This window comes from Paroedura picta, chromosome 6 (genome assembly GCF_049243985.1).
Source record: "Paroedura picta isolate Pp20150507F chromosome 6, Ppicta_v3.0, whole genome shotgun sequence".
NCBI classification, from domain to species: Eukaryota; Metazoa; Chordata; class Lepidosauria; order Squamata; family Gekkonidae; genus Paroedura; species Paroedura picta.
In genome coordinates this window covers 75,212,012-75,237,920 of record NC_135374.1, presented here as the reverse complement: position 1 = coordinate 75,237,920, position 25,909 = coordinate 75,212,012, and the positions used below count along the sequence as shown (strand labels likewise).

Genomic DNA, 25,909 nt, shown 5'->3' with positions numbered 1-25,909 from the left:
AGAAGGGGAGGGGGAACGGAGGGGGAACAGGGGGGAGAGGAAACAGGCCGCTGCCACCCCCACTGCTGCTGCCAAGCAGGAGGCACAGGAGCCGCCCCCACCGTGCAGGAGCCACCCCTCCCCCCAGCCACCCCCCGCTGCTGCCACTGCTGCCGCCACTGCGCATGAGCCCCCGCAGGCCCCCCCACTGTCCCCCTGCCCCCACCCCGGTGTCCTGCTTTAAGCTCCCTAACAATCTGGTCACATTATTCTAAGCTGATGAAGTAAGTATGTAGTGTTTTTGTTATCTGGTAGCTTTAAATGTACTTTTGAAATCATTTATTGCAATACTAGCAAAAAAGCCTATTGCAGCCAGGAATGCAATGGGCGCTAGGATCCAGGGGACACCAGGAGGTGCAGATCCTTTATTAGACTTGTCCTATAAAGCAGTGGTCCTCAACCCCCGGTCTGGGGACCGGTCCCGGTCCGTGGATCATGCAGTAATGGGCTGCGGCTCATCCTCCTCTCCAACTGCTGCAATGCCACTCTGCCGCCGGCTCACACAGAGAGAGCTGCCCCAAGCTGCTGGCAGCGCCCCCCAGTAGGCGGCAGGAAGTTAGGGGTGCCAGTGGGAAAGCAAGCAGAGCAGGGACGGTGTTGTCCCTCGGCAAAAGCCACCCCCCCCCCAGGCCTCAGTAAAATTGTCAAGCGTTAACCTGTCCCCGGTGATAAAAAGGTTGGGGACCACTGCTGTAAAGACCACTACCATGCATCTGAACTCCAGAATCATTAAACACTTTTGGTACTCCATAGGCCATTAATTTAATTGTGCTGATTAACATTCTGTTAATCAAACTTCATACAAGAGAATTTGCTATTTATTTATAATTAGAATGATATAAGCAATGGGCATAATGAATCCAGATGGCTTATCATAATTTAATTTTTGCCTAATAGACTGCACAAATTCAAATACAACAACATATGGCCAAAGACTCATCTCACCCATTCATTACAGCAATCATCTTTATTGTCTTTGTTTCAGATGATTCTGGGCAGTTTGGAAGTCTAATACATATGCCATTAACTGTTATATTAGATATCTGTTCCACATATTACACTGACTTCTCAGGATCAAACTCCACAATCTCACCTCTGTACCCAAACAATTGTCTCACCATGGTAACGCTCTGAGAAAGAAAAGGCTGTTCCGTAGGATGAATATTTGTAATTTATTTTATAGATAAGTGCTTTGAAAGGTTGGGTCAAGCTGTGCACACACCATCTCTGAAATTGGTGGCCAGAGTTCAATTCTCCAAGGAGTTTCTGCCACATAAAGGGGCATAGCATTGCGACCTTTAATTACATACAAGGCCAGTTCTGCTTTGGGAACTGAACTCCAGGATGTAAGCAGCAACTCCTAATTTATGATTTAAGACTCTCCGTTGGGCAGTAAATTATCAATAGAGAACTTTATTTGTTTGTTTAGAAGGAGTCAGCAAAAGGAAACTCTCTTTTCAGTCTTATCTCTGAACATTTTATAGCTAAAACAACAGAAAATACAACCAGGACAATATTTATTAATCTGAGTTCTTTCCCCAAGTGTAAAGGCTTAAATCTGTGTCGGGGGCCTTATCATTCAAAATACCTACTACCTACTGAAGGATTTTCACATTTAGCACAGAAAGGCTCAAAGGCCATATCCGAAAATATGCATTCAGTTTCTGACAAGCTTGTTTTTTCTCAAATTAATATTCTGCTCTCTTTGTACTTCTGAGAAAAAATTCAGGTCCTACGTGGAGGCTAGTAAACCTATCTAACTCAGAACCCTACTCAGGTCTATCTTTATGACCAGGTAAGTTTCCATAGGATGGCAACCAAGAATGTTCTTAATCTGATGTGCACCAGCTGTAAAAAGGGTTAGAGCAATGGCAGACAATTGCTCTAATATACAAACCTAATATACAGATAGCTCTGCATGCACAGCAGACAGCTATATGATTGCTATAAATGAGCATGAACCCAACCATGGAGCAAAATTCATCATAAATTTTGCCCTGTTCATAGTTAGCAACTCATCATAAACTTGCATACATTTTTAAGTAGTTCCCGATGGATAATTGAGGATAAATCAGGGGTTTAAAAGAACTCAAGAGTCCATTCAAACCGCTGCTTTTTGTTCCCTATGAAAGCAACAAAAAAAAGCTGAGTGGTAGGAACGTGCTCTCCACTGCTCAGCTGTTTTGGGCTGTTTTATACAATCCCTTTAAACTGCAGAAGGCAGTCTGAAACAGCTAAGTGGTAGAGAACAGGCTGCTCTCTGTCCCTCAGTTGTTTTTTGGGAGTTCTTCAAACCCATTTAAAGGGACAATGGTCCTTTTCAACAGAGTTAGCAGAGTCACTAACAGGAAACCAGTTTGGTTTGTGAGAAAACTTCCTGGTTCCATTCATGATTTGACACTGAACCATGAACCGAACTACATTTTTAAAGTTTGTGCTCATCCCTCATGCACCAAAACATGGCACACAGCAGGCTAGGGTGGTTGTGCGTCTCTAGGCAAAATTAGTGTGTGTGTGTTTTTTAAATGTTGACATAGTAAACATGGCAAATTATTTGTCATTGTATCTTAACGAGTGTGACTTTAAATAAAAATTCCCGACATATGATGGGCTGAATTCCCTTTTTAAAACAGACTAAAGTAACTGTTGCAATCAGCTCCTAATCTGGCTGGAATGTTTTGGCCATGTATTCCACAAACTCTTGATTAGACCCAGTGTCAAATTTTATTTATTTATGTATTGTTTATTTGTTTGTTTGTTTGCTTTTATTGACCATCACTCCTGGATCCTGCCGGCTCATGGCCGTTTACAGTAAAATCATTATAGTAAAAACCCAATACAGTAAAACCCATACAAAAATCCAATACAAAAAAACCCATACAGTAAAAACCCAAATAAAATACAAGATACAAATGCTGGCTTCTAAATCCAATCTATATCATCTCCCCCCCCCCACCTATCCATGCTCGACAGCAATCACACACCACCGCCTGGGGGGAGGGGTAACTCTTGCTCAAATGTCCAGCACATAGGACCTATACAGGGAGGACCCAATTTCCCAGGCCTCAACCAAATGCCTGGTGGAAGATCTGTGTCTTGCAGGCCCTACAGAACTGTAATAACTCCATCAGGGTCCTCAGTTTTTCCGGGAGCTCATTCCACCAGGTCGGGGCCAGGACCGAAAAGGCCCTGGCCCTGGTCAAGGCCAGGTGTGCCTCCCAGGGGCCAGGGACAACCAAGAGATTCAAGCCCACAGAGTGGAGAGCTCTGTGGGGTGGAATAATAAAACAAGCGGTCCCTCAGATATGCAGGGCCCAAGCCGCACATGGACTTAAAAGAACCAGAACCTTAAACCTGATCCAGAAGCTAACTGGTAACCAACACAGCTGCCTCAGTATAAGCTGAATATGGTCCCTCCAGGATGACCTCATGAGAACCCTAGCAGCCACATTTTGGACCAATTGCAATTTATGGGTCAGAGATCAGGGATGGCCCATGTACAGCGAGTTACAGAAGTCTGGCCTGGACTTCTAAAGCTCTTGAACATGTGGAAACACAGGACAAAGTTCAATGCTAAGTCAAACTTATCATACAGGATCATGTGTAACCAATTTCTGGGCACTATAGTACACAATTAGGAAAGCAACTTCCCTAAGTCTGTTTATATTTCTGCTTGTGTATAACAATATTTAAGCCTCTGTGCCCTCACAAAAGTACAAACTTTTCCAGGCTGAGAAATACTAGAAGTGCTACCTTAGAAAATACATAAAAGATACGATTCTAAACAAAACTCATGTTGTCTAAACACAAGCTCTGTCTTCCATTCTCTCCAGCCAAACTACTTCATGTGATCTGGTCATCATTTTCAGTTGAAGGTGGTGAGTTGGGGAACGAATGAATGGGGAGAAGGACAATAGAAGAAACCATAGGTACAGCAGAGGGAGGTAGAAGGAAATCAAGAATCACTAGGGTAGGATTCTAGAAAATAGGGAACTGGAAAGGATAGTGGAAATCTAGAGAAAGTGACATACTGATTTGGCTGACTCCAAGACAATGCCTTCTTTGGACATCCTTCCCCAATGAGATCAGGGCAAAAGGGGGAGGTGCTTCTCCATTACATCCCATCCCTGGTCCCAATTAAGAAAGGTTGTTTTTCCTAGGCAGACAAATATGCTTTTGAAAAGCATGAGGCAAAGTGCATTGCTTAATAAAATACAAGTAATAAACTTAAATATCCATGGTTATATATATACTAAAAAGTTTATAAATGCAAAAACATTGATATTAAAGGGGGAAAGCAAAAAAACCAAAACTCTGTAACTAAAATTAATTACATGGGACAATAGGTATCAGCAGCTAATGGTTAGGATAGCTAGGGAATCTTCATGTTCAGAAGCCACCAATTCAGAGGCCAACAGTTACTGTGAGAAAATGGTGGGGAAAGATTAAGGTACATTGCTTGTGGGTACCTGGGTGGTCACTGTAGGAAGCAGGATACTGGACTAGATTAATCTTTTGGTCTGATATGGCAAGACTGCTCTGATGCCTTAGCTGAATACATTATTGTGCCCACATGTAGAAGCAAACTCTGCCTATCTAGTGTGTAAGTTGGAATTTATCAGTGCCAAGGAAGTGTTTTCCTTGCAGAGTCATTTTAAATTTTTAAAAAAGAACATAGGCTATTAAACTTACTGTGTTTTTCTGAGACACCATGTCCTGAAAAAGGAAAATGAGAAAAATTATGCAAGGAATAACATATGAATGCTATTTTAATTTTATGTCATATACCCAGCTGACTAAAACTGATCGATTTTTTTATACATTTGACATTATGTCCAAGTTGTTAAGAGAGAACATTAATTGCAACTCAAAGGTACAACATGTTTGTCTTTGTTTATGTCCCAACTAGCGCACTGAGCCAGACTCAGACACATCAGAGGAAGACTCAGATGAGCTCCAGGAAGAGACAGACTCCTGGAGGAGCCTGGGAAAAGGTAGGAAACACAGAGCTGGAAAGCTAAGAAGGCAGTTCCCGCCTATTTGTTTCCCTTTAAACTTAAAATGGCCATCTGAAGAGCTGCAGGGCACCAGAGAGTGCTTCAGATGGCTGTGCTTCATTTTTGTTTGTTATGGGGATTTTTGTTTTGGACTGTATTCAGCCAGTTGGTCTTCAAAGCAGCCGTGCTTTTGAGATTTTTCGGGTGGAGCAGTCTGAATCGCACATGCCTAATCCTGCTGTGTGATCCAGTACATAATTTTCTAGCTCTTGTGCTTCAGAACCAGGCACCCGACCCAAGCTACCCAGGAAGACCCTTATCGCTGTTGTGCCTGGACTCAGAACAGTTTCACATTTAGATATTTACGTTCAGCTCAACAGTGTTGCACAGGCAAATTAAACTATTCAGGGTTATACATTACGACACCCAATAGGGGAATAAATGGAATCCTACCTTCAGTGACTGAGCAGTATCAGCATCAGTGTCATTGTAGAGTATAACATTATTGGCCATGTCAAAGCTTTCACGTACGCCAAGATGGTAGAATAAGGATGGTTGTCTGGAGACATCACTCATATCCACCACTGCAACATCTGCAATATATATGTTTTTCTACATTTTAACAATGTCTGGAGACCCTAAGTTGGGTAGAAAGGCAACATGAAATTTTTAAAAAATAAATTAACAAATTGATAAAGCTAGCAAGGAAAACACGTATCTGTACATCAAATTATGTTTTCTTGTAAAATAATGTTGAAAACCTCGGGTTATGTAAGAATACCAGGATTCCCATTTTTAAGTCTAGTGCAATGTATCTGAATAATTATTTTAAAAATAATCTTTTTAGTTTCAACTATTAAATGCCTGTGTCCAGGAGCAAAATATCCATTTCAGTAAGATAAAAGTTTACATTTATTTTATAAATATATAATTTATTTTATAAATTAACTAATGTAATGTGTCTTCTAAATGAATTTAAAGATTTTAAAGTCTTGTAATATTTCTCACACATGTACTTATTCTAGGTGTGAGGCTCTGTCAGCTCCTTTTGAGATGGCTTACAGTCCACCATTTTGCACCCGGTCCACAGGAAGGTTCCCAAAAGCCTCAGAATGGAAGGGGAGGTGGTTGCTTCATCTGGTTCATCATCCTCACTGTTGGACATGAGGCATCTGGAAACCAAGGTATCAAACCAGCACTTCCTTCCTAATTTGTTCTGACCAAGCAGTAATATTAGGGCTCTCTAAGCCTCACCTACCTCACAGGGTATCTGTTGTGGGCAGAGGAAAGGGGAAGGTGATTGTAATCTGATTTAAGATTCCTTTGGGAAGAGAAAAGCAGCATATAAGAACCAACTCTTCTTCTTCTTGAGGAATACCAGTTAGCCGAGAACAACAGAATCTACTCTTTGAGCTATCTCCTTTTCATCTGGGTAGCAAACCTCTTTTCTAACTAGAAAATCTCTCTATTTTCCTGGTATGAATGAGGATCTTCACTGATCCATCCACTCCTCCTTGCCAACATTCCAAGTTCTCAGTCAGTATGAAACTGTTTTCAGTCAGAACTAAACTTTCTAGACTCAGAGTTAAACTTTCCACAGTCAGGGTTAAACTCGTACTGTGTTCCTAGTCTTTTTGCTCAGCTATTAACCAATCAAATTCCATTCAGGTCTTGTCACTCCAGGCTCTCTGGCTCTGTGAGACATTAATCCACAGTCAATTATACATTTGTACAGTGCTTAAAAATGCAGTCAGTCACAATTTCTTAAATTATATTACATACAGTTAGAGAAAGTAATAGGAATACAATCTGAATATATTTATTTACAAGACTTGTATCTCAACTTTATATCTGAAAAGGGCCTTACACTTCTTGCTTCCATCTCACTTTTCCTTTTATTTTATTTTTTGCCTCTTTCTCCTACCCAGCACAATTCCTTTTGACATCAGGTCTCATTTTTAAAATCTCTTCTACCTCTAAATTCATTTCTGCAGGAAGGTTTTCTGAATCAGATTCATCTTATTTTCAGGTACTTTCCTGTCTTATCAGGTCATATTCACTTCTGTCTTGCCTGTCTTCTTCATTTAACCATAAATAAGCTTCCTTGGCAGACACTGTCACCTTGAATGAAAAGCACGACACTCAGCACATATCTGTGCAATGAATTAATCCTCCGACATAACTATTTTTGCACATATATACACAGATATTATATCCACCTGACATTTTATTGTGCTAATTAATACAACAAAACCATGGCAAAACCCCAGCTGCATTTGGCCTGTTATCTACAATTTTGTGAAAGTCCATGAAATTAACTCCAGTGGAAAGTAACAGGCACAGTCAAACACTGCTATTCCTAATTATATACTAGCGCTGGTGTTGAGTTACAATTGTACCCAAACATTACATCTATCATCATTCTCCTAGAACACACATCAGTTACTTAAAATAGTTACCTTGCTTATTTACAACTTCCTGGTGTCAACTTAATTCTATCTGCTTTGGTGAGAACATCTTTACTAATTATAACATTAGAACGTTTTTGTAAAATATCAAAAGAAACAACGTTATTATAAATGATGTATTCTCTCTAGATGTGATAGCAGAAAATACAATAGTTTGTATGTAAATGTGGCTCTTTTTCTGTAATATCTAGAAAGGATATAAGCCTGCACCATTACATTCAGTGGGAGTACATCCATTAACTTTAATAGGATAGAAATGGTACCCAATGCAGGGCCAGATTTGTTGATGTGAAAACCAGAAGTGAATATGGTTGTGACGTCTGTCACTCAAGCCCCCCTGAAAGGAGGCTAGAAAGCAAACACCGTGGAAGATGAGTGGTGGTGGCTGGCCAGGCTAGGCCGGGCACTGAGCCTCACTCTGCCATCCGTCTTCTATGCCCAGCCCAATCACCAGGGGGGCAGGTAGAGGAGGAATGGGTGCAGAAGATGGGAAGCGGAGGTTCCATCAAAGAAAGGAGGGCTCCGTGCTGGGCCTGGCCAGCTACCACCACACCCATTCCTCTTCCACCTGCACCAGGCTCCACCTCAAAGGAGGCAGCTGTGGGGCAGGCGGCTGAGGAAGTGGCAGTGGAGGTTAGTGAGGGGCTCCTCACCAGCCCTGGCCAGCCACTCACATGCCCATTCCTCCTCCACCCGCATTCTTGGTGGCAGTGCTGGGTGTGGAAGATGGATGGTGAAGGTGGCAGCAGAGTGAGTGGGGCTCCATGTCAGCCCTGCCCAGCCACCACCACCTCCACTGCCCATCTTCTGTGCCTGACCCTGCCCAAGGCCAAGGGCTTTGGTCTCCTTCTTGTAGCCACTTCAGAGATTCTCAATTGTGAAGTTAGGTCCTGTTAGGTTTTGGCACTGCCACAGTGGTACTGGGGCTGAGAAAGCTCTGACAGAACTGCTCTGTGAGAAAATCTCTGACAGTACTGTGACTAGCCCAAGATCACTCAGGAGGCTGCATATGGAGGAGCAGGGAATCAAACCTGGCTCTCCAGATCAGAGGCTGCCGCTCTTAACCACTACACCAAGCATGCTCTCTTAACACCAAACTATGTTAAGTCTTTGAAGGCCATTGCATTCCTTCATAAACTGATTCCCAGTGGTTCTTCAGGATCACAGGCAGGAAAACACCAGTTTCCTAAAATCTTTGACATAGGAATGCCAAAGGAACAGATTTATTTGTTTTATTTAATTCATTTGTACCCTGCCCATTTCCCCAGTGGAGACCCAAAGCAGATTGCAACACTCTCCTCATCTCACAACAACCCAGTTCAGTATGTTGGGTAAGAATATGTGACTGGAAGCATGCTTCCATGGTCTGAGTAGGGATTTGAACTTGTATCTCCACAATCCTAGTCTATTCGTCCTGGTTAGGATTAGCTAAATTGGATTGGAGAGTATATTGATGAGTTTACATTGCCAAATTTATAACTATATTTGTTGATAATTGGGATGTTTTAAAATATTTTAATGTTATTTTTATGGGTTATTCTGTTTTATGGATTTTATTCTGAAAGCTGCCTCAAGGCGACATTTGTCAAGAGAGGTGGGATACAAATTTAAAAATAAAGAAACAAACACTTCAGGAAAACAAAAATAGAGACTACAGAATCTATAAATGCCTTGATTTCACTCTTTTTTAAATGGATTTTGATCTGAAAGCTGTCTCAAGGCGACATTTGTCAAGTGAGGTAGGACACAAATTTTAAAATAAATAAATAAACAAACAGTTCAGGAAAACAAAAAGAAAAGACTACAGAATCTAAAAATGCCTTGATTTCACTCTCATTCTCTTTCAGTTTCTGCTCAATACTGGCTCTCAATAGAGATCTGTATGTGAAAAAACACTTTTGCTTGCAAAACATTTATGCTGGTGTGCAGGGTAGATGTTTACTTTGGTACGACACAAAATGCCACTACCATGGTGTCTTAGGCAGTCTCTCTAAAGCCCTCTACACCTCTCTAAAGCCATGAAGTCAGTGGGCTTAACACTGCTTAAGATTGTACTATAAAATTATTCACAGACCTTTATAGTCCTTTTACCACATTTCCTATTCAGATAGCTTCAAAATGGGTATCATTTGCCAACATCGCCAGTCTTGGATCTTGTCACTTATCCTGCAGGCTGTTCCTCTAGACCTATTATTCAAAATAACCAATGAAAGCTTAGGAACAAATGCCATTGTTTTCATGGTTATTCTATCTGATGTGTTACAAATACAGTATAAATATTTATTTACTGCATTGATAGTGATAGTCCACCTTTCACCATGACTCAGATCAGATTACACAGTAGTAACAGATAACACTGCATATGAATAGTCTGTAAAACAGGGCCTGTAAAATGGAGCTCTTCCGCCAGGTCTATGGTTGAGGCTGGGGTTGGTGAGGTAGAGCTATCCCCCCCCCCCAAGCTTGAAGTGTACATCGTTGGACCTCCTTTCTACCGCCTTCAGTAGTAGGGGTGGGTATGGGATTTGTTTTTCTTTTCCACCCTGTTGGGGAGCATCAAAGTTTTTAATAGGAGTTTTAATGGGGTTTTAAGACATTGTTACCCGCCACAAGCCGGTTAGGGAGTGGTGGGAAATAAATATGATGATGATGATGATGATAATAAGCACAGTGTAGACTTATACAGTCACAATGTAGTAGGACTAAGATAACCACAGTCTGAATGAGCATAGGATAGAGAACATGAATGAATAACAATGGCATGACATTAGGAGAAAAGAAATAAATGACAATAGGCTAATACATGATGCCAACTGATAGGACACTCTAGACATAGTGATATAATCCACATCTCCTTTCCTGAAGCAGGCTGTTATAGTATAGCCCAATTAAATTTCCTGAACAACCCTGTTTTACACAATTTCCAGAATGATAGGAATGTGGGAGTTTTCCTGTCCCCCCTCATGCCAGCCAATCCACAAGGTGAAAACTGTAACAGAGAAAGCCCATTTTCAGGTTGGCACTTGCAGAAGGCCCTGAACAGCAGAATGTAGAGAGAAGAGGTGGATATATGAGAGTCCAAGGCCAAGCAAGGTTTTGTACTGAAGCTCATTGCTCATAGGCAGCCAATGGATGGCTTGTAGAACAGAGGTGCCATGCATGTACCATCTAGCTCCTGAAAACAACCACGGTGTACCACCTGGAACATGTGGGTTGACTTCAAGGGTAGGGAGGAGGCCATGGATGAAATGGTAGAGATCAGCTTGGCATGCAGAAAGACCCAGGTTTAATCCCTGGCACCTCCAGTCAAGGATCAGGTTGTAGGATGGGAAAGACCTGACCCTGAGACCCTGAGAGCCAGTTTGGTGTAGTGGTTAAGAGTGTGGACTTCTAATCTGGCATGCCAGGTTCGATTCTGCGCGTCCCCACATGCAGCCAGCTGGGTGACCTTGGGCTCGCCACGGCACTGATAGAGCTGTTCTGACCGGGCAGTGATATCAGCGCTCTCTCAGCCTCACCCACCACACAGGGTATCTGTCATGGGGAGAAGAAAGGGAAGGTGTCTGTAAGCCGGTTTGAGCCTCCGGGTAGTGAAAAGCGGCATATAAGAACCAAGACAATACTGATTTTGATAAACCAAGGGTCAGATTCAGTAGGGCAGCTTTATGTGTTCCAGGCAGACCTATGCAGAGTATATTACACTAGTGTAATATTGTGGCATGGATCCAGATAACTCAATCAGCTGAGTCAAAGTAGGGGTCATCTTTCAGGAATGACTTTTATTTTTGCAGCTGCATTAGTTTATAGATACCAGCACTTAATGAATAGTAATGAGGAACCAAAATGTATCCAGAAAGAGCAAGGATGTTATAACAATTTTCAGGAATATGATTTGAATTGCTTTAATTCTTCTTGGCCAAGAAGAATTGATCCTATTGAAGGACTTCATTAGCAAACAAAAAACAACCTGATAAAAACTTACTTGAAAACAGTTATAATCTAGAGGCCGTTTTGGTTGTTCAAATAAAAAGAAGAGATTAGACAAGTTTAGTTGCATTCATTGTGAAATTGTTTATTGTAGCCTAGGATAGATTCTTTTTTCTGTTGTTGTACTCATTTTGAACCGTCCTTTTTTTCATGGTGTAATCTTAAGTGCTCTGTGAATCAAGACATGCAAATATATGTGGGATTTGGGCCCAGGGAAGAATGATTTCACATCAGTGATAACATGGAATAAACCAGTGCAACCCCAACCATGTTCATCTATTTGTGATTGAGCTCTGTCACCAGTTATATTATCCTGTTTGTGCCTTTTGTGGCGCAGGGTGGTAAGGCAGCCAACATGCTGTCAGAAGCTCTGACCATGAGGCTGGGAGTTTGATCCCAGCAGCCGACTCAGGGTTGATTCAGCCTTCCATCCTTCCGAGGTCGGTAAAACGAGCACCCAGCTTGCTGGTGGGTAAAACGGTAATGACTGGGGAAGGGTATGGCAAACCACCCAGTATTGAGTATACCAAGAAAACGCTAGAGGGCGTCACCTCAAGGGTCAGACATGACTCGGTGCTTGCACAGGGGATACCTTTATCTTTATTAAAGGTAGTTTTTAGTTCTACACCAGGAAAAGCTACTAGTGCCCTACCTGTCCTCGGACTGCATATCCACAGTTATCCATGTGATGGTCATCTCCAGACTAGGCTTCTGTAACACTCTCTATGCGGGCATACCTATGGCCTTGACCCAAAAATAGCAGCTGGTACAAAATGTGGCTGTGAGGGACATCACAGGAATATCTTGGAGGGCCCATATCCAGCCTATGCTGAGGTAGCTGCATTGGTTGCCAGTTGCAGCCCGGAACAAGATCAAGGTTTGGTGTTAATATTTAAGGCCATCCGCGGTCTGTGTCCCACATACCTGCGGAACCGCCCATCTCCTTATGATCCCCACAGGGCTTTATGCTAAGTGAGTATGAATTTGTTGATGATCCCCAGCCTGAGGGAGGTTTGCCTGGTCTTGACCAGAGCCAGGGCCTTTCTAGACCTGGCCCAATGAGCTCCCTAGAGAGCTGCAGGCCCTGTAAGAGCTTTCATAACTCCACAGGGAATGTGAAATGGAGCTCTTCCGTCAGGTTTTTGGTTGAGGCCAGGGCAAGGAAGAGCATGGCCCCCCTCACACAGGTCATCAGCTCCTCCTAGGAAGATCTCCCCTGAAGCTCACTTCCAGACAATCTGTGAGCCGGGAAGGGGAAGGGAATTTTGCCATCAAGGAGGTTAATTAAGGATTTTAATATTATTTTAATGGGGTTTATAACTATTTTGTGAACCCCATGAGCCTTTTTGGGAGTGGCAGTATAGAAGCTAAACTATGAATGAATGAATGGTGCTTTTATTTTATTTACCTTTTTTTTATTTATATCTCACTTTTCTCCTCCAATGGGGACTCAAAGCAGCTTACATTTGTTCCCTCTCCTACATTTTATCTTCACATCAACTTCGTGATGTAGGATAGGATGTGAATGTATGACTAGGCTACGGTCACCCAGCAAGCTTCCATGACACAGTGGGGATTTGAAACTCTCTGCAAAAATGCTAGTCTGACACTGTAACCACTACAACACCGTGAACTAATACAACCCCAATGTTATGCGATGGTTACATTTTTAGTTTTAAAATTTTCCTAACTGAAAACATAAACATGGAGCATTAGACATGATTTTCGCAAGTACGTAGAACAGATGAGTCTTTTTGATTAAATTGGACAAAATATTTACTTTCCCCTTTTACTGTGGATGTGATGAATGTCCCAAGACAGACAAACTAGTTTCCTATCTAGCTTTGTAATTGCACACTTTCACTGGCATTATTTGTCTTCCGCTTTCAAAATCCTTTGTAAACTTATTTGTTACATAAAGGCTGCTGATGAAAAGCAGTGAACACACAACAACAGAACTAATTTTTCATTTACATTTTTGGATGGAATAAAATAAGAGGCAGTTATAACTATTGGCTTTGAATCAGATCCTTTTTTAAAGTTAATTTTAAACTTTAAAACTTTTAATGAAAAGCTAATATAACTATTATTGAAATCAATATCTGATAGCACAGAGTCCATGCAGTCATACAAATTTTGAAGTAATAAGCAGCACAGAAAGCTGGCTCAGAACACCAGAATTTGTACTGATGTTCAACCCAATGCAAAAAAGTCCAGAGGGGTATTTAAATTCATTCCCCACTTGTTACAGAATAATAGAGCTTGGCTAAACAAATATAAAGTAGAACTAGTTAGTCAGAGAATGTGAGGGCCTACCATTTACTTGCATAACTGCTGGAGTGGTATAGAGTGTGGTAGGTGGGCTGGGGAAGTAGGAGAAAAGCCATCCCTGCTCAATCCAACAAAAAGGATTCATGGCTAAAGGAAGTGGAAGATGTTATTCCACCTTTTCCCCCTCAAACCCCTTTATCACAGCTGTTCCTCTTTTCGTGTTGTGTCTGGTTTGGGATTGTGTGGCCAGTTACGTCATTATGTGCAGAGGCAAAATACAGCCTCTGTTCCCTGCCAATGCTCTACAACTATGTTGGCTGGGAGATGGAAGGGAGAGGAAAAGTCCAGTGAAATCTTCAGGTCTCAGCTTGCACTGTGCTGATTATTCTACAAGACTTTCAGGTATATGGATTCAGATGTGCAGACTTCTTCAAAGTCCCCGAGAATACTCCTTCTCCATCAGCACTATATTACATGAACTTATTTGTAGACAAACTCATTTAGAACAGCTGTTGGAGGATATGACATTTTCATCCACATCCATCCCACAGAGGCAACATTTTTCTTCCATTTTTCTTTCCCTTTTATGACAGAGACACCTGTGTTATCCATTTTCTTGTTCTGTGGAGAATTCTAGATGTCCCACCCTGTCAGTATAATATTTTGGCGGTTTGCTCAGCCCAGGAACCTAAGCAAAGGAATGGCAGCCACCTTTAATTATATTAGTTAAATGGTACTCAAGAAGTTATTGTACACCAAACTATTAAAACATTTTATTCAACACAGAGGGGAAAGATAAGGTGAAATCAGGTGTAACATTTATGTGGTAATTCAATATAGATTACTCTGAGGTAAAATCAGTACATGCACAGACTTTAGTTCTTATGTTTCAGGCTAATACGAGTTTCCTAAGCTATTTAGAGTTACTTAAAAACTTTATGTTGAGAGGCTTTTCCCCCAGTGTTTTCCCAAACACTCCAGTATACTTTCTTTGAGTATTCTCTGACTCTTTTTGGTTTCCAGAAGGCTGGTACATTATTTCCAGTACCCAACCCCATCCTCTTAAAACACCAGGAACTTTTAAGTGACTCAAGAACTCTAAAAATTTCTAACTACATCAGACCAGGGGTCTCTTCACTCTTTAGAGCTAACTCCCTGTTTGACTGAGTAGGGAAACTCTCTCTAGAAAATCTAACCTTTTCCTTGGCCTGAATCGGAGTTTCAGTCTAACTACCCACTTGTCCTTGTCAACATTCCCTAGTGCTTCTTTCTGTGTTAAACTGTTCTCACTCAAGGCTCAACTTCAAAACTGTCAGTACTCAACCCTTCTCAGCTAGGGCTAAAATAAGACTGAATTCTCATTCTTCTCAGAAGTCTTTCTCTGCTGAGCTGATGCTAACCAATCAGATCTCTGGTTGTCTGTCATTTAAGGTTCTCTGGTTCTGTGAAAAACTAACCCTTCACAATCCTTTATGTGTCTCTGTATACCCCTTTTAAGCATTTAAAAAGAGCAGTCTGTCAAAGAGGAATATGGAGACAACCTGGTTGGGATTATATAATACTCCCTTTGAAGGAACAGTCAATGGTAGCCACACAGGGTATCTGAGGCAGCTGCCTTGGGCCCCAAGTTGGAGGGAGGAGACTGTCATGTACCTAGCCTCCCACTAAAGATCACCTCCTCCCACATGTTCCTGCCTAACAAAATCTCCCATACAGGCCATTCTCAGTGAGTTCCCATCTGAAGAAAGGTTGGGGGCCCATCTCTGTTGGTAGAAAGTTCCATAAGTGGAGCACACCATGTAAAAGGGATTGTGTTCCCCAGACTTACTTCTGCAAAAGCTTAGCCTAGCTTGTATTTAGATTCACAGCTATGAAACTTCTTTTTACCCAGGCTTTTAATTTTTAACTGGAGTGTTTTATAGGCAGAGTTATTACTGTAGTTTCAAATTTATATTTTAGTCTTTTGGACTTTCATTTTATAGTTTTGTGAAACATCTTGTGAATCAAGTAGGAAGGACTGTGTGTTTCTTGAGTTCATATAACTAAGTGCCTGCAAAGAGCTCCTCAGTAAGTTATCAAGGCAAAGCTACATTTTTAAAGAGTCTAAGTTTTATCAAAAAGTACCACATAACACAGCAAAAGTGATAAGAACATGTGTTTATTTTCTATGTGTTAGAATCGTAGAATAAAGTCATGGAATTGGAAGGGGCATAGAGACCATCTAGTCCAACCCTCTGCTCAATGCAGGATCAGCCTAAAGCATCCAGGATAATAATAATTATTATTTATTTATTAGATTTTAGGCTGCCGCTTCCGGCCTGCCATCTCACAGCAGCTAAGTATCTGTCCACCCGCTACTTGAACTGCCAGTGAGGGGGAGCTCACCACCTCTTTAGGCAGTCAATTCCACTGCTGAACTACTCTGACTGTGAAAAAATTTTTTCCTGATATCTAGCCAATAATGATTCTCCACATAGTTTAAACCCATTACTGCAGGTTTTTTCCTCTGCTGCCAACAGGAAGTTTTCCCTGCCCTCATCTAAGTGACCATCTTTCAAATACTTAAAAGAGAGCAATCATGTCCCCTCTCAAACTCCTCTTCTCCAGGTTCAACATTCCCAAGTCCCTCAGCCTTTCCTCATAGGGCTTGGTCTCCAGGCCCTGGATCATTCTCGTCACTGTCCTCTGAACCCCCTCAATTTTGTCCACATTCTTTTTGAAGTGAGTCTACACAGTACTCCAGGTGGTATCCAGTGGGACGATGACACCTTGTGATTTTGATATGATGCCTCTGTTAATGCAGCCCAAGACTGCATTTCCCTTCTTTACCACCGCATCACACTGCCTGCTCATATTTAGTCCACAAGTACCCCAAGATCATATTCACACACACTGCATGCTTCTCATTTTTGTGACCCAGATGTAGAACTCTGCACTTAGCCTTACTGAATTGCATCTTGTTCCCATTTGCCCACCTTCCCAGTGTATTCAGATCATGTTGAACTCGATCTTCTGGGGCGTTCACCACTTCTCCCAATTTGGTATAATCCGCAAATTTAACAAGGAGTCCCTCTACTCCTCATGCAGATCATTGATAAAAATGCTAAAAAGTACTGGACCCTTTGCTGAGCCCTGCGGCACCCTGCTGCTCACCTCCCTCCAATCTGATGACATACCGTTGACAACTACTCTTTGGGTGCGGCTTTAACAGTTTTGTGTTTAATACATGCTTCGGAATGTGATTTATGCAGAATTAAGATAAAAAACTTGTTAACAGAAGTTTTGTGTTTAATACATGCTTAGGAATCCAGAACTAAGATAAGAGTCTTATATGTCTTCTAAGTGAAGTTAGCCTATATTTGAATGTTTAAATCTGGTGACTGGAGCTGTGAACAGGCATGACAGATCTTTTTACAAACTTCAAAATGGCCCCATGTTTGCACACATACACACACGCAAAGAAATCTAAAAAAATACAAAGTGATTTTTTAAAAATCTGAAAATGATAAAAGGAGCTCCTGTAGCTTTAAGCAACAGATTCCCTCAATGGCTGTTGCTAGGTTACCACAATGTTCCAAGATGGGTTTATGAGTGGGAAAAGACAAGGGGGGGACGCAGGACCCTTTTCAGGCCTATTTTGGCCCTAGAGGTAGGATTCACAGGAACCAGAGGAGCCCCAGGTTCAGAGCCCTATCTTGCCGTGGAAGTTGACCATGTGATTTTGGATCAGCCAGATATTTTCAGCTTAACCTACCTCACAGGGCTGTCATGCAGATAAGAAGGTGGAGAGAACAGTGTACTGCTTTAACCCCCACTGTGAATAAGGATCATAGTTTTCCTTGGTCAGGGGTAGTCAACCTGTGATCCTCCACATGTTCATGATCTACAATTCCCATGAGCCCCTGCCAGCGAATGCTGGCAGGGGCTCATGGGAATTGTAGTCCATGGACATCTGGAAGACCACTGGTTGACTATCCCTGTCCTAGGCAGAGGCTGCAGAGTGGGAAGCAACAGAACGCTGAAGACAGAAGGGCAGATAAAGTAGACTGGCTGTTGAGTAGGAAGGGATAATGTTGCCAACTGCATGTTGGGAAATTCCTGGAGACTGGCTGTATGGAGTCTGGGAACAGTGTTGTTTGAGAGAGGTGAGACCGCAGAAGGTTACAATGCCAAAGATTCCACCCTCCAATGCAGTCATTTCCTCCAGAGGAGCTAGTGTTGCCAACCTTCAGGTGAAGGCTGGAGATAACCCAGAATTACTACTGCTATCCAGATAACAGAGATCAGCTCCGCTGAAGAAAACAAGTGCTTTTGAGGGTGGACTTCTTGGCATTATACCCTGCTGAAGTCACTTCCCTCCCAAAGCTCCAGGAATTTCCCTACCTGCCTGGAGCTGACAATCCTAAGGGTAATTGATCTCTGTAGCTGCGAGATCTGTTGTGATTCCTGCTGCTGTTACTGCTGCCATGTCAAAAAGTCCTCTGGTCGGGGCTACTCGGTGGTGGCACCAATCGAGCGGTCAGATCAAACGATCCGCAGGGGAAAGTTTCTGGAAACGAACCAACGAATTCACTTTAAAAGGGGGGGGGGAACCGATTGAGTAACGGCGTCTTCAGCTCGGCCGCCCTTTGACCCGTGGGAAGAAGAAAAGAAGCAAGCGTCCTCTTTCTCCGCGATCCCTGCGCCCATTAACCCACTTAAGGTGGGTGCGAAGCGCCTGTCGCGTAAAAGTACCGGAGGAAGGGGACTCTTTCCGCGCCTCCGGCTGATCCGCCGCGTCTGCAGCAGAGCATAGCCGCCTGTGCTGAGCTTTGCGCCCTCCCCTTCCCGCCACTCACCGGCGTCGTAGAAGGTGTCGAGCACGGCCGTCTCGCCGAAGTCCAACTCGCCAAAGTTGAGCGTGGTCAGCTGGGCTCCCTCGGCCTCGCACGCTCGCACCAGGCACTGCAGCGCCCCGGCCTCAGGGCTCCGCGGCCCCGCGCCGCCTTTGGCGTTGTTGTCGTTGAGCACGTAGACGGCTCGTAGGCAGCGCTGCCGCCACACCGGCCCGCTATCCTCCCCGCCGCCTGTGGCAGCCGCTGCGCCTGGCGCCGCCTCGGAGCCCGCAAGCGCCTCGGCACCGCTCGGCGGGCTGAGCTGCTGCTCCGCGTCCCCGCTGGCGCCCTGCGGCTCCCCGGCCGCTGAGGCGCCGTTGCCGCCCGGGGTTTCCATGGGGCTCAGGCGGCCGTGCTTCATGAGGCGGTGAGCGCTGTGCCCTCGGAGGTCGCGGCCGGGAGCCCGGCGCCTGCCTGCCTCTGCCTCTGCCTCTGCCTCTGCCTCTGCCTCTGCCTCTGCCTCTGCCTCTGCCGGCGGACGGCCGTGCAGAGCGAGCGGCTGGGCCAAAGCAAACTTCTCGCGCGCGCCGCCTCTCGCTTTCTGGGCAGCCAACGCCCGGGTGGCGCCGCGCCCGGTCCGCCGAGGCTGAGCTCTGGGGAGCCCCTGCCGAGCCTGTGGCCCTCGGCGCAGCCGGCCGGCGCCCTTCTTCCTGCACCGCCTGTCCTTGACCGCTCTCCTCAGGCCGCTGCACCAACCCCCGCTGTCCTGCATTTATAAAACACCTTCGGCTCGAGGCGTGGGTGGGGCCTCAGGACCCCGCCCCCTTTTCCTAGAAAGAAGCGTGCAGAGTCCGACCAGGTCGGAGGGATCTACATGTGCCACAAGTAATACATAGTTTTTAAGGTGTCCCAAGATTCTTTGTTATTCTGATCACATCTAGCCTTCATTAGAGGACTGTTATTTTAATCCAGTTATATATAATTGGCAGGTGCACACTTTGATTTTCAGGCTAAGGGTTGCTTAAGTAGTAGGTGTTCCCATGTTCAGACATGTGGAAATGTCATTGCCTTTTGGTCAAACTGACATCTGCACTTAGTGCAGACCGGAAGGCCAGATCACATGCATTGTTAACATCAGTGTTCTGGAATATTCTTTTGATGGGACCTGTGGATTCTATGATGTAACCAGCGATGATTGGTTGTGGATAGGGGAGGTATGGGATTATGCTGCTTCTTGTGTTTTATGTTATGAGGGGAGTAATTGGTTTTAATGGGGTTTTACTCTGTTTTATGTGACCCACCATGAGTCCATGGAGAGTGGCAAGATATAAATTGAAATAATATATATCATATAATAAAATGGTAATTGAAACATTTTAAAACAATCAGGTTTACGTTAAAAACAATCAGAACTCATCACCGTCTCTGATAGGGTTGGGGTGCTTTGATGGTAACACTTAATAGCATGCAGATGTTATCATTTATGTTTATGTAGGAGTCTAGCTCTATAAGCCTCAACTGTGGCTCTGTCTTGCAGGCCCTGCGGAACTGTTTTAAGTCTCACAGAGCCCTGATCTCACTTAGGAGAGCATTCCACCAGGCCAGCATCAGGGCCAAAAAAGCCATGGCTCTATTTGATGCCAATTTGACTTCTCTGGGGCTGGAGACACCACACTCTTACGCCCATAAACCCATAGACTCCAGCTAAAGCACTGAAGGATATAAGCAGGGGCTGACTAGAGAAGGAATATGCCCCTGGAAAATGACCCTACTCATCCACCTACAAAAAGGAGAAGGGAAGCTTGCCTACCCAGGAAGTCACCTCTTCCTCAGGCCAATGTCCCCTCTAATTTTTCACCCTACTAAGTGGAACAGTGCACATCCTTAACAGAATATAACTACTGTAATCTTAAAATGGGCAATGGGCAGTGCAAGACCCGCTTCAGTTGATGCTGAGTAGAGATTCCTGTGTTAATGATTGGCCCCTCATATGCACAGCTTAGAGGGAGCACTACCCCAGGCACCACCTCCCCCAGGCAGGGTAAGCTGGCCTGGCCAAGTTGGGAAAGGCATTTGCTACATAGCTAAAATGTCAGGCCCTCCATGGGATTTAAAGTGGCTATCAGTAACTTCTTACCAGTGAAAACAATGTCCTTTGTTACAGTGAACTTTAGCTGGATTGGCACCTTGATCACATTTATACAAAAATCAAGTAAAGATGCTCGATCAAGGTTCCTGTTATTCTCTTGCTCAAAGGGAAGTTCTGATATTGCTCTAAAGAAGCTATTTCCCCCAAAATGAATGTTGCAACGCTTGCATAACCAAATCTTGTCCGTGTTGCTTAATGAGAAATAAACAACAGCAAGTTTCTGATGTATATAGCATGAGAAATTTAAAGGATGCTTTACAGAGTAACAGACTGGGTTCCTATCTCAAAGAGTTTACAACATGAGAACCAAGGCTCATGGCAGAATGCCGCTTTGTAATCCAAGAACCTGGGACATTTCCAAAAGAGGATCTCAGTCCTTAATGCTAGAATCAGTATACATCTCTATATTCAAATGAAATAGACCGAACAGAGTGAAGGAGTATCTTGCTTGTACACTGCTAGGGGAAAATGCTCTCGTTAAGTAAAGCTTATTTGGGCTTTTTTGTTCAGTGTAATTGATTAACTGGGCAGTGTAATTGATTAACTAGTATTAGAGCAGTTCTAGGGACTCTTCACTGTGGCTGATTCTAGATCCAAAAAAGATGGGATTTGGATCTATCTTCTCCACTGATATTACATTTAATCTCAGTGGAGAAGATAGATTTGAATCCCATCTTTTTTGGATCTCAGTGATCTTCATCTGGAGATGGATTAGTAGAATGTGACTACCTATCATCTTGGACTTTCGGTGTCTGTCTGTCTGGATCTGGCTGTATCATCTCATTTTGATTACAATGGTACATTCTATGTGATGTTGTTCTTGAAGATTTCAATGTATAATTCTGTCTCTTAATGCCAGGTCCAGTTAGAGCTGCTGTACTTGAAGGAACACATTTCTTCTTAGCGTATCTATCCCAATCACTTTCTAGTGCTGATCTGTAAGAGAAGCCTCCTTAAGATCCTTTCCTTGTTCTCACTAACCATCAGGTGAAGTTATGTACTGCTTGTTTCTTAACAAGGTGGCTAGTATTGATGTGTTTTTATCAGTTATTTCTGTTCTAGTATATCAGTGGTTTTATATATTGAATACTTTTTAATAGAAATGTTACATAAATATGTAAATACCATATGTAACAGAAACCATCTTTAATTTTAGACATGTGATCTTGATCATGTTAATATTAGTATTAATTGTATAACACAACAAAATTCTATTCCTAAATATAATGCTGTTAATAAAATATTTCCTTTTGGTAGTCTTCATGAATACTATAACCAGAATATAAACATGAATAAGAACAGTTGGAATCTTACTAGTTCATCCTGTTGAATTTCTCTATAGTTGATCATTTCCTGTCTTTTTAAGAGGAAAGGTCTTAAGGTTCATATTTTAGGAAGTGGAACTTGAAAAAAGTAGTGCAAAAATATTTGTTTTGGCAAAACATAAGGATTTCTCAACGCATGGGATTAAATCTCGTGTCATTGTGTATAAGACCGAAGAATGGCTTTTGGTTATTTTTCTGTTCTCCTTTAAAAGGACATCAAACAACAGTGCTCTCTTTCCCCTTGATCAGGTTATACTTTTATGCTGACATGTAAGACTGATAGGTGAAAAAAATGAAACTGTGTACATTGGAGATATTCTTGAAGCAGCATCCATCAAGCATTATTCATGGGAAATCCCTGTACATTTCTTCTCCACGGACATGGTAGGGAGTGGGGGGAAAATGCTGGGACTGTCGTGCTGTGAGAAAGTCCTTAAGTGCCTGCATGCTGCCAGAAGCAACGCGGTATCCAGTTTAGCCTCATGGACAGGCCACTTGTTGAAAGAGCAGTGAAGTCAGAGCTTCCCCTTTATTGTGACTGGCTTTAGAACAAACCATGTACAGCTGGGAAGAAAAAACAAACTGCTGTGTCACTCCCATTTGTCTTGTTTTCTAATAGTGTTAGAGCAAATTGGAAACCTTTGGCTGGAGACATTGCAGCATTGTCTAGGCAGAAAAGAGTTATACTAACTTTTGTTTATTTAATTTATATATGATCCTCCCAGAGAGCCAGCTCAGGACCATGCACAGCATTGTGTGTTGTTTCCCTGCCTCAGCACCTCCATGCAGAGTCGCAAACAAGGTCTTGTGGAGGCTTAGTGCTGGCATTGCCATGTTGGGGGTCAAGAGGTGATTCGATCATCATCTCCCTGCCAACCATCTCATATCCTATATTGGGTTTTGATCTCAGTACTCCTTCAGCTGCCCGATACCAGACTCCTCCCGAGTCCCAGGCCCAGACGCTGAGCAAGTAGGCTTTGTATCTCATCCAGTTCTCTGGCCATTCTTGGGTTGTTGATACTGTTTGATGCTGCTTGATGCCATTATCAATGTTCTATGTTAATTTCAGGGTAGAAGCTCGGCTGGAAACTTCCGATTTCCAGGTTTTAGGGAGCTCAGTAACGTAGCTCCATCTTACCTCACCGCCATCATGGGCACTATTTCTAAACTCACCATCCATGTTTAATTTTAAAAGGATGTGCTTGAGTACAATTTTTAGATGAACCTCATCTAGTATCCCGTTTATTTTCTGTAACAGCAGTACGTTGTGATGTCCTTTTATAACTAGTAATAACTGCTAGACTCCTAGGTTAAGATATAGGCTGTGATCCACCTAGTGAAGGTGAATGAGTATATCTTTGGTCCCACGGGAACTGGAATGAAAGCAATAAACAGGAAATCTTATTGTTCAGAAGGACTCTGTGCTTTCCTCACCATATTTTTGTGCGACTCCTTTTTGAGTGTAGTGGATGAAGTTAAATGGATTGTAGGCGGATCTAATATTTATGAAAGGTTGATTTTACATTTGGTTTGAAGATGGAATCCATCTTGAAAATCTTTGAATCTCTTTTTAAAAGAGCGTAACTTGCATATACAGAAAGAGCACAATATCCCAAGATTCATCTCATTGATGGGTAAGGTTGAGGATAGTCAACCCTCTAAGGAATCAGGTTATATGACAAAAGACTCCCCTTGTTCTCTGTGCTGAGAACTTGAGTGTCGAGGCAAGGTTCCTGGGTTAGGACTTTGAGGCAGAATTGGAGCACATCCGAGATTTCAGCCAATGAACTAAATTTCTGTGGCCCTATCTGCTGTATGCTTTTTGCATTACTATATAGATCCCCTTGTTTCAAAGTTGTTTTGGATGACAGCATGATTGCTTTGGTCTCTGAAGGTACACCAAGCCATTTCAAGGCTTGCCTTTCAGTGGGTTGGAAGGAAGGTATGAGGTACAGTGATGATTCAGGGTGATATGGTTGATGTCTTAGAATTACAGTTGTTCTGGCCAGAGTGGGATGATGAACATTACTTTCCACTCATGCCTTGTGAATCCTGGTTAATGTTCCAATGCACTTATTGGAGGCCACTGAGCTGAGGGCATGGCTTGTCTTACTGTTCCCTTGCCCTGGATAGTACAGAGGGATCTGGATACTTTTTTGATTGAATGGAGAAGATAAACTCTGGGGTTTAGAGTGCGCCCACCCAGGTAGATGTCTTAGCTCATCACGCATTAAATTGCAGGTATCTTGGAGATGGGTTTGTAGGAGGCTGTGTGGTTTCTGCACATCGGAGGAAGATCTTTTTCTACAGGAAATTAATCTGGTTCCTTGGCAATTAATGTGGCCTTGGCTGTCATGTTATCATATGAATCATAGAATCAGAGTTGGAAGGTACCCTCACCTAGTCATCTAGATTAACCCCCTGCACAATTTAGGTCACTGACAATCATATCACTCATCCACTGTAACCTGCCACGCCCTTGAACTTTCACAGAATCAGCCTGTCAGATGGCTACCCAGCCTCTGTTTAAAAATCTTCAAAGATGGAGAACCCACCACCTCCCAAGAAAGCCTGTTCCACTGAGAAACCACTGTCAGGAACTTTTCCCAGATGTTAAGATGGAATTTCTTTTGAATTAATTTCATCCTATTTGTTCTGGTTCATCCCTCTGGGGCAAGAGAGACTAATTACTCCATCCTCTATACGGCAGCCTTTTAAATACTTGAAGATGGTTATCAGATCTCCTCTCAGTCATCTCTTCTCCAGGCTAAACAGACCAAGCTCCTCCAACCTTTCCTCATACGTCCTCATACTTCCCTTCATCATCTTCGTTGAGCTCCTTTTTATCTGGGGCTCAGTCCAGGTATGTCTCTAAGATCAAACCATCCTTTGCTGTATCATTGTTGTTCCACTTGCCGCAAGCCATTTGATGTGGACAATGGGTTCTCTAGCCCTACAGGCTGGCCTTTGTGGTTGTTTTCAACCAGGGGGTACCCATGAAAAGTTTGTGTCCACCACAGAAAGGTGGTGTGTTCCCTTTTTGGAAGGGGATTTGATCATGGTTGTGCTGCAGAATAATTTCTTGGTGAAAAAAAAGGAGACATTGCAGCAGGCAGAAATACGTCCTGGCCTCTGGTACTATGTAGATGCTGGAAACTATGAAAATTAGTAACTGTGCTAGGATTATTAAGTCAGTAGAACTGGGGCAATTTCCATCTTGGAGTAGGGCTTGGAGGTGTCTACCTATGATGACAAGAAGACACAACACAGAAGGCATTGTTATCTCATGAATAGTTCACTAGAGGAAAGCATTAATATGGTATACCAGACCCAGAGGCATCGAAGGACGCTGTCGTTCATCTCTTACTGAAGAAACAAACACTGGAACCACAGGACCTGGCCAACTACCACCCAGTCTTGCATCTTTTGATTCTGGGCAAGATGGTTGAAATGGATGCTGAAGATCAGCTCCTGCCATACTTGGAGGAAACTTCAGTGCTTGATCCTCACCAGTTGGGTTCCTGTCCTGGCCACAGGGTGGAGATGGTGCTGATCGCCTTAACAGATGATCTCCAGCGCCAGCTGAACTGGGGTAGTTTAGCTATCCTTATGATAGTTGATCTGTTGGCCACATTTGACTGGGCAAGTGGCAAGAGGAGCAAGACGTGTAGAGCAATATCCAAAATTTAGAACCATTTTCTTCTGACCTGTACAAGTGTTTCCTAGAGTGGGAGAAAGAAAGATTGGGCAGCATTTTGTTGCACTTTTTACCTGACACTTTTAATCTCTTCCCAACTCAGGAGGCAATGCTATTTTCCAAGATAACCCTTGCAGCCACAGCTGGCAAGCATGAAAATGC

The 25,909-nt window shown here is 43.1% G+C and overlaps 1 protein-coding gene and 1 long non-coding RNA gene across 18 annotated transcripts in view; one reads left to right on the top strand and one right to left on the bottom strand.

Moving 5' to 3' along the window:
* MAP3K15 (mitogen-activated protein kinase kinase kinase 15) overlaps positions 1-19,343 on the bottom strand; it is an 85,894-nt gene extending 66,551 nt beyond the window's left edge. For 2 of the 7 annotated variants that reach the window (XR_013232008.1, XM_077343095.1), the window contains exons 1-3: positions 18,601-19,343; positions 5,490-5,629; positions 4,732-4,755 (exon numbers count right to left, since the gene is read on the bottom strand). Coding sequence is in view for 6 of the 7 variants with exons in the window: in XM_077343095.1 (XP_077199210.1) it covers positions 4,732-4,755; positions 5,490-5,629; positions 18,601-18,997 (561 nt within the window). In the remaining variant the exon portion in view is untranslated. The remainder of the gene's footprint in view (positions 1-4,731; positions 4,756-5,489; positions 5,630-18,600) is intronic. The other 5 variants (XM_077343089.1, XM_077343092.1, XM_077343093.1 and 2 more) reach the window with 3 other exon arrangements.
* LOC143840083 (uncharacterized) overlaps positions 1-25,909 on the top strand; it is a 63,774-nt gene that overhangs the window by 14,630 nt on the left and 23,235 nt on the right. For 6 of the 11 annotated variants that reach the window (XR_013232016.1, XR_013232019.1, XR_013232009.1 and 3 more), the window contains 2 exons: positions 4,949-5,033; positions 6,062-6,220. This is a non-coding gene — a long non-coding RNA (uncharacterized LOC143840083). Of the gene's footprint in view, positions 1-1,757; positions 1,835-3,872; positions 3,918-4,948; positions 5,034-6,061; positions 6,221-16,065; positions 16,170-24,760; positions 25,501-25,909 lie in introns of those variants that run through there. The other 5 variants (XR_013232013.1, XR_013232015.1, XR_013232012.1 and 2 more) reach the window with 5 other exon arrangements.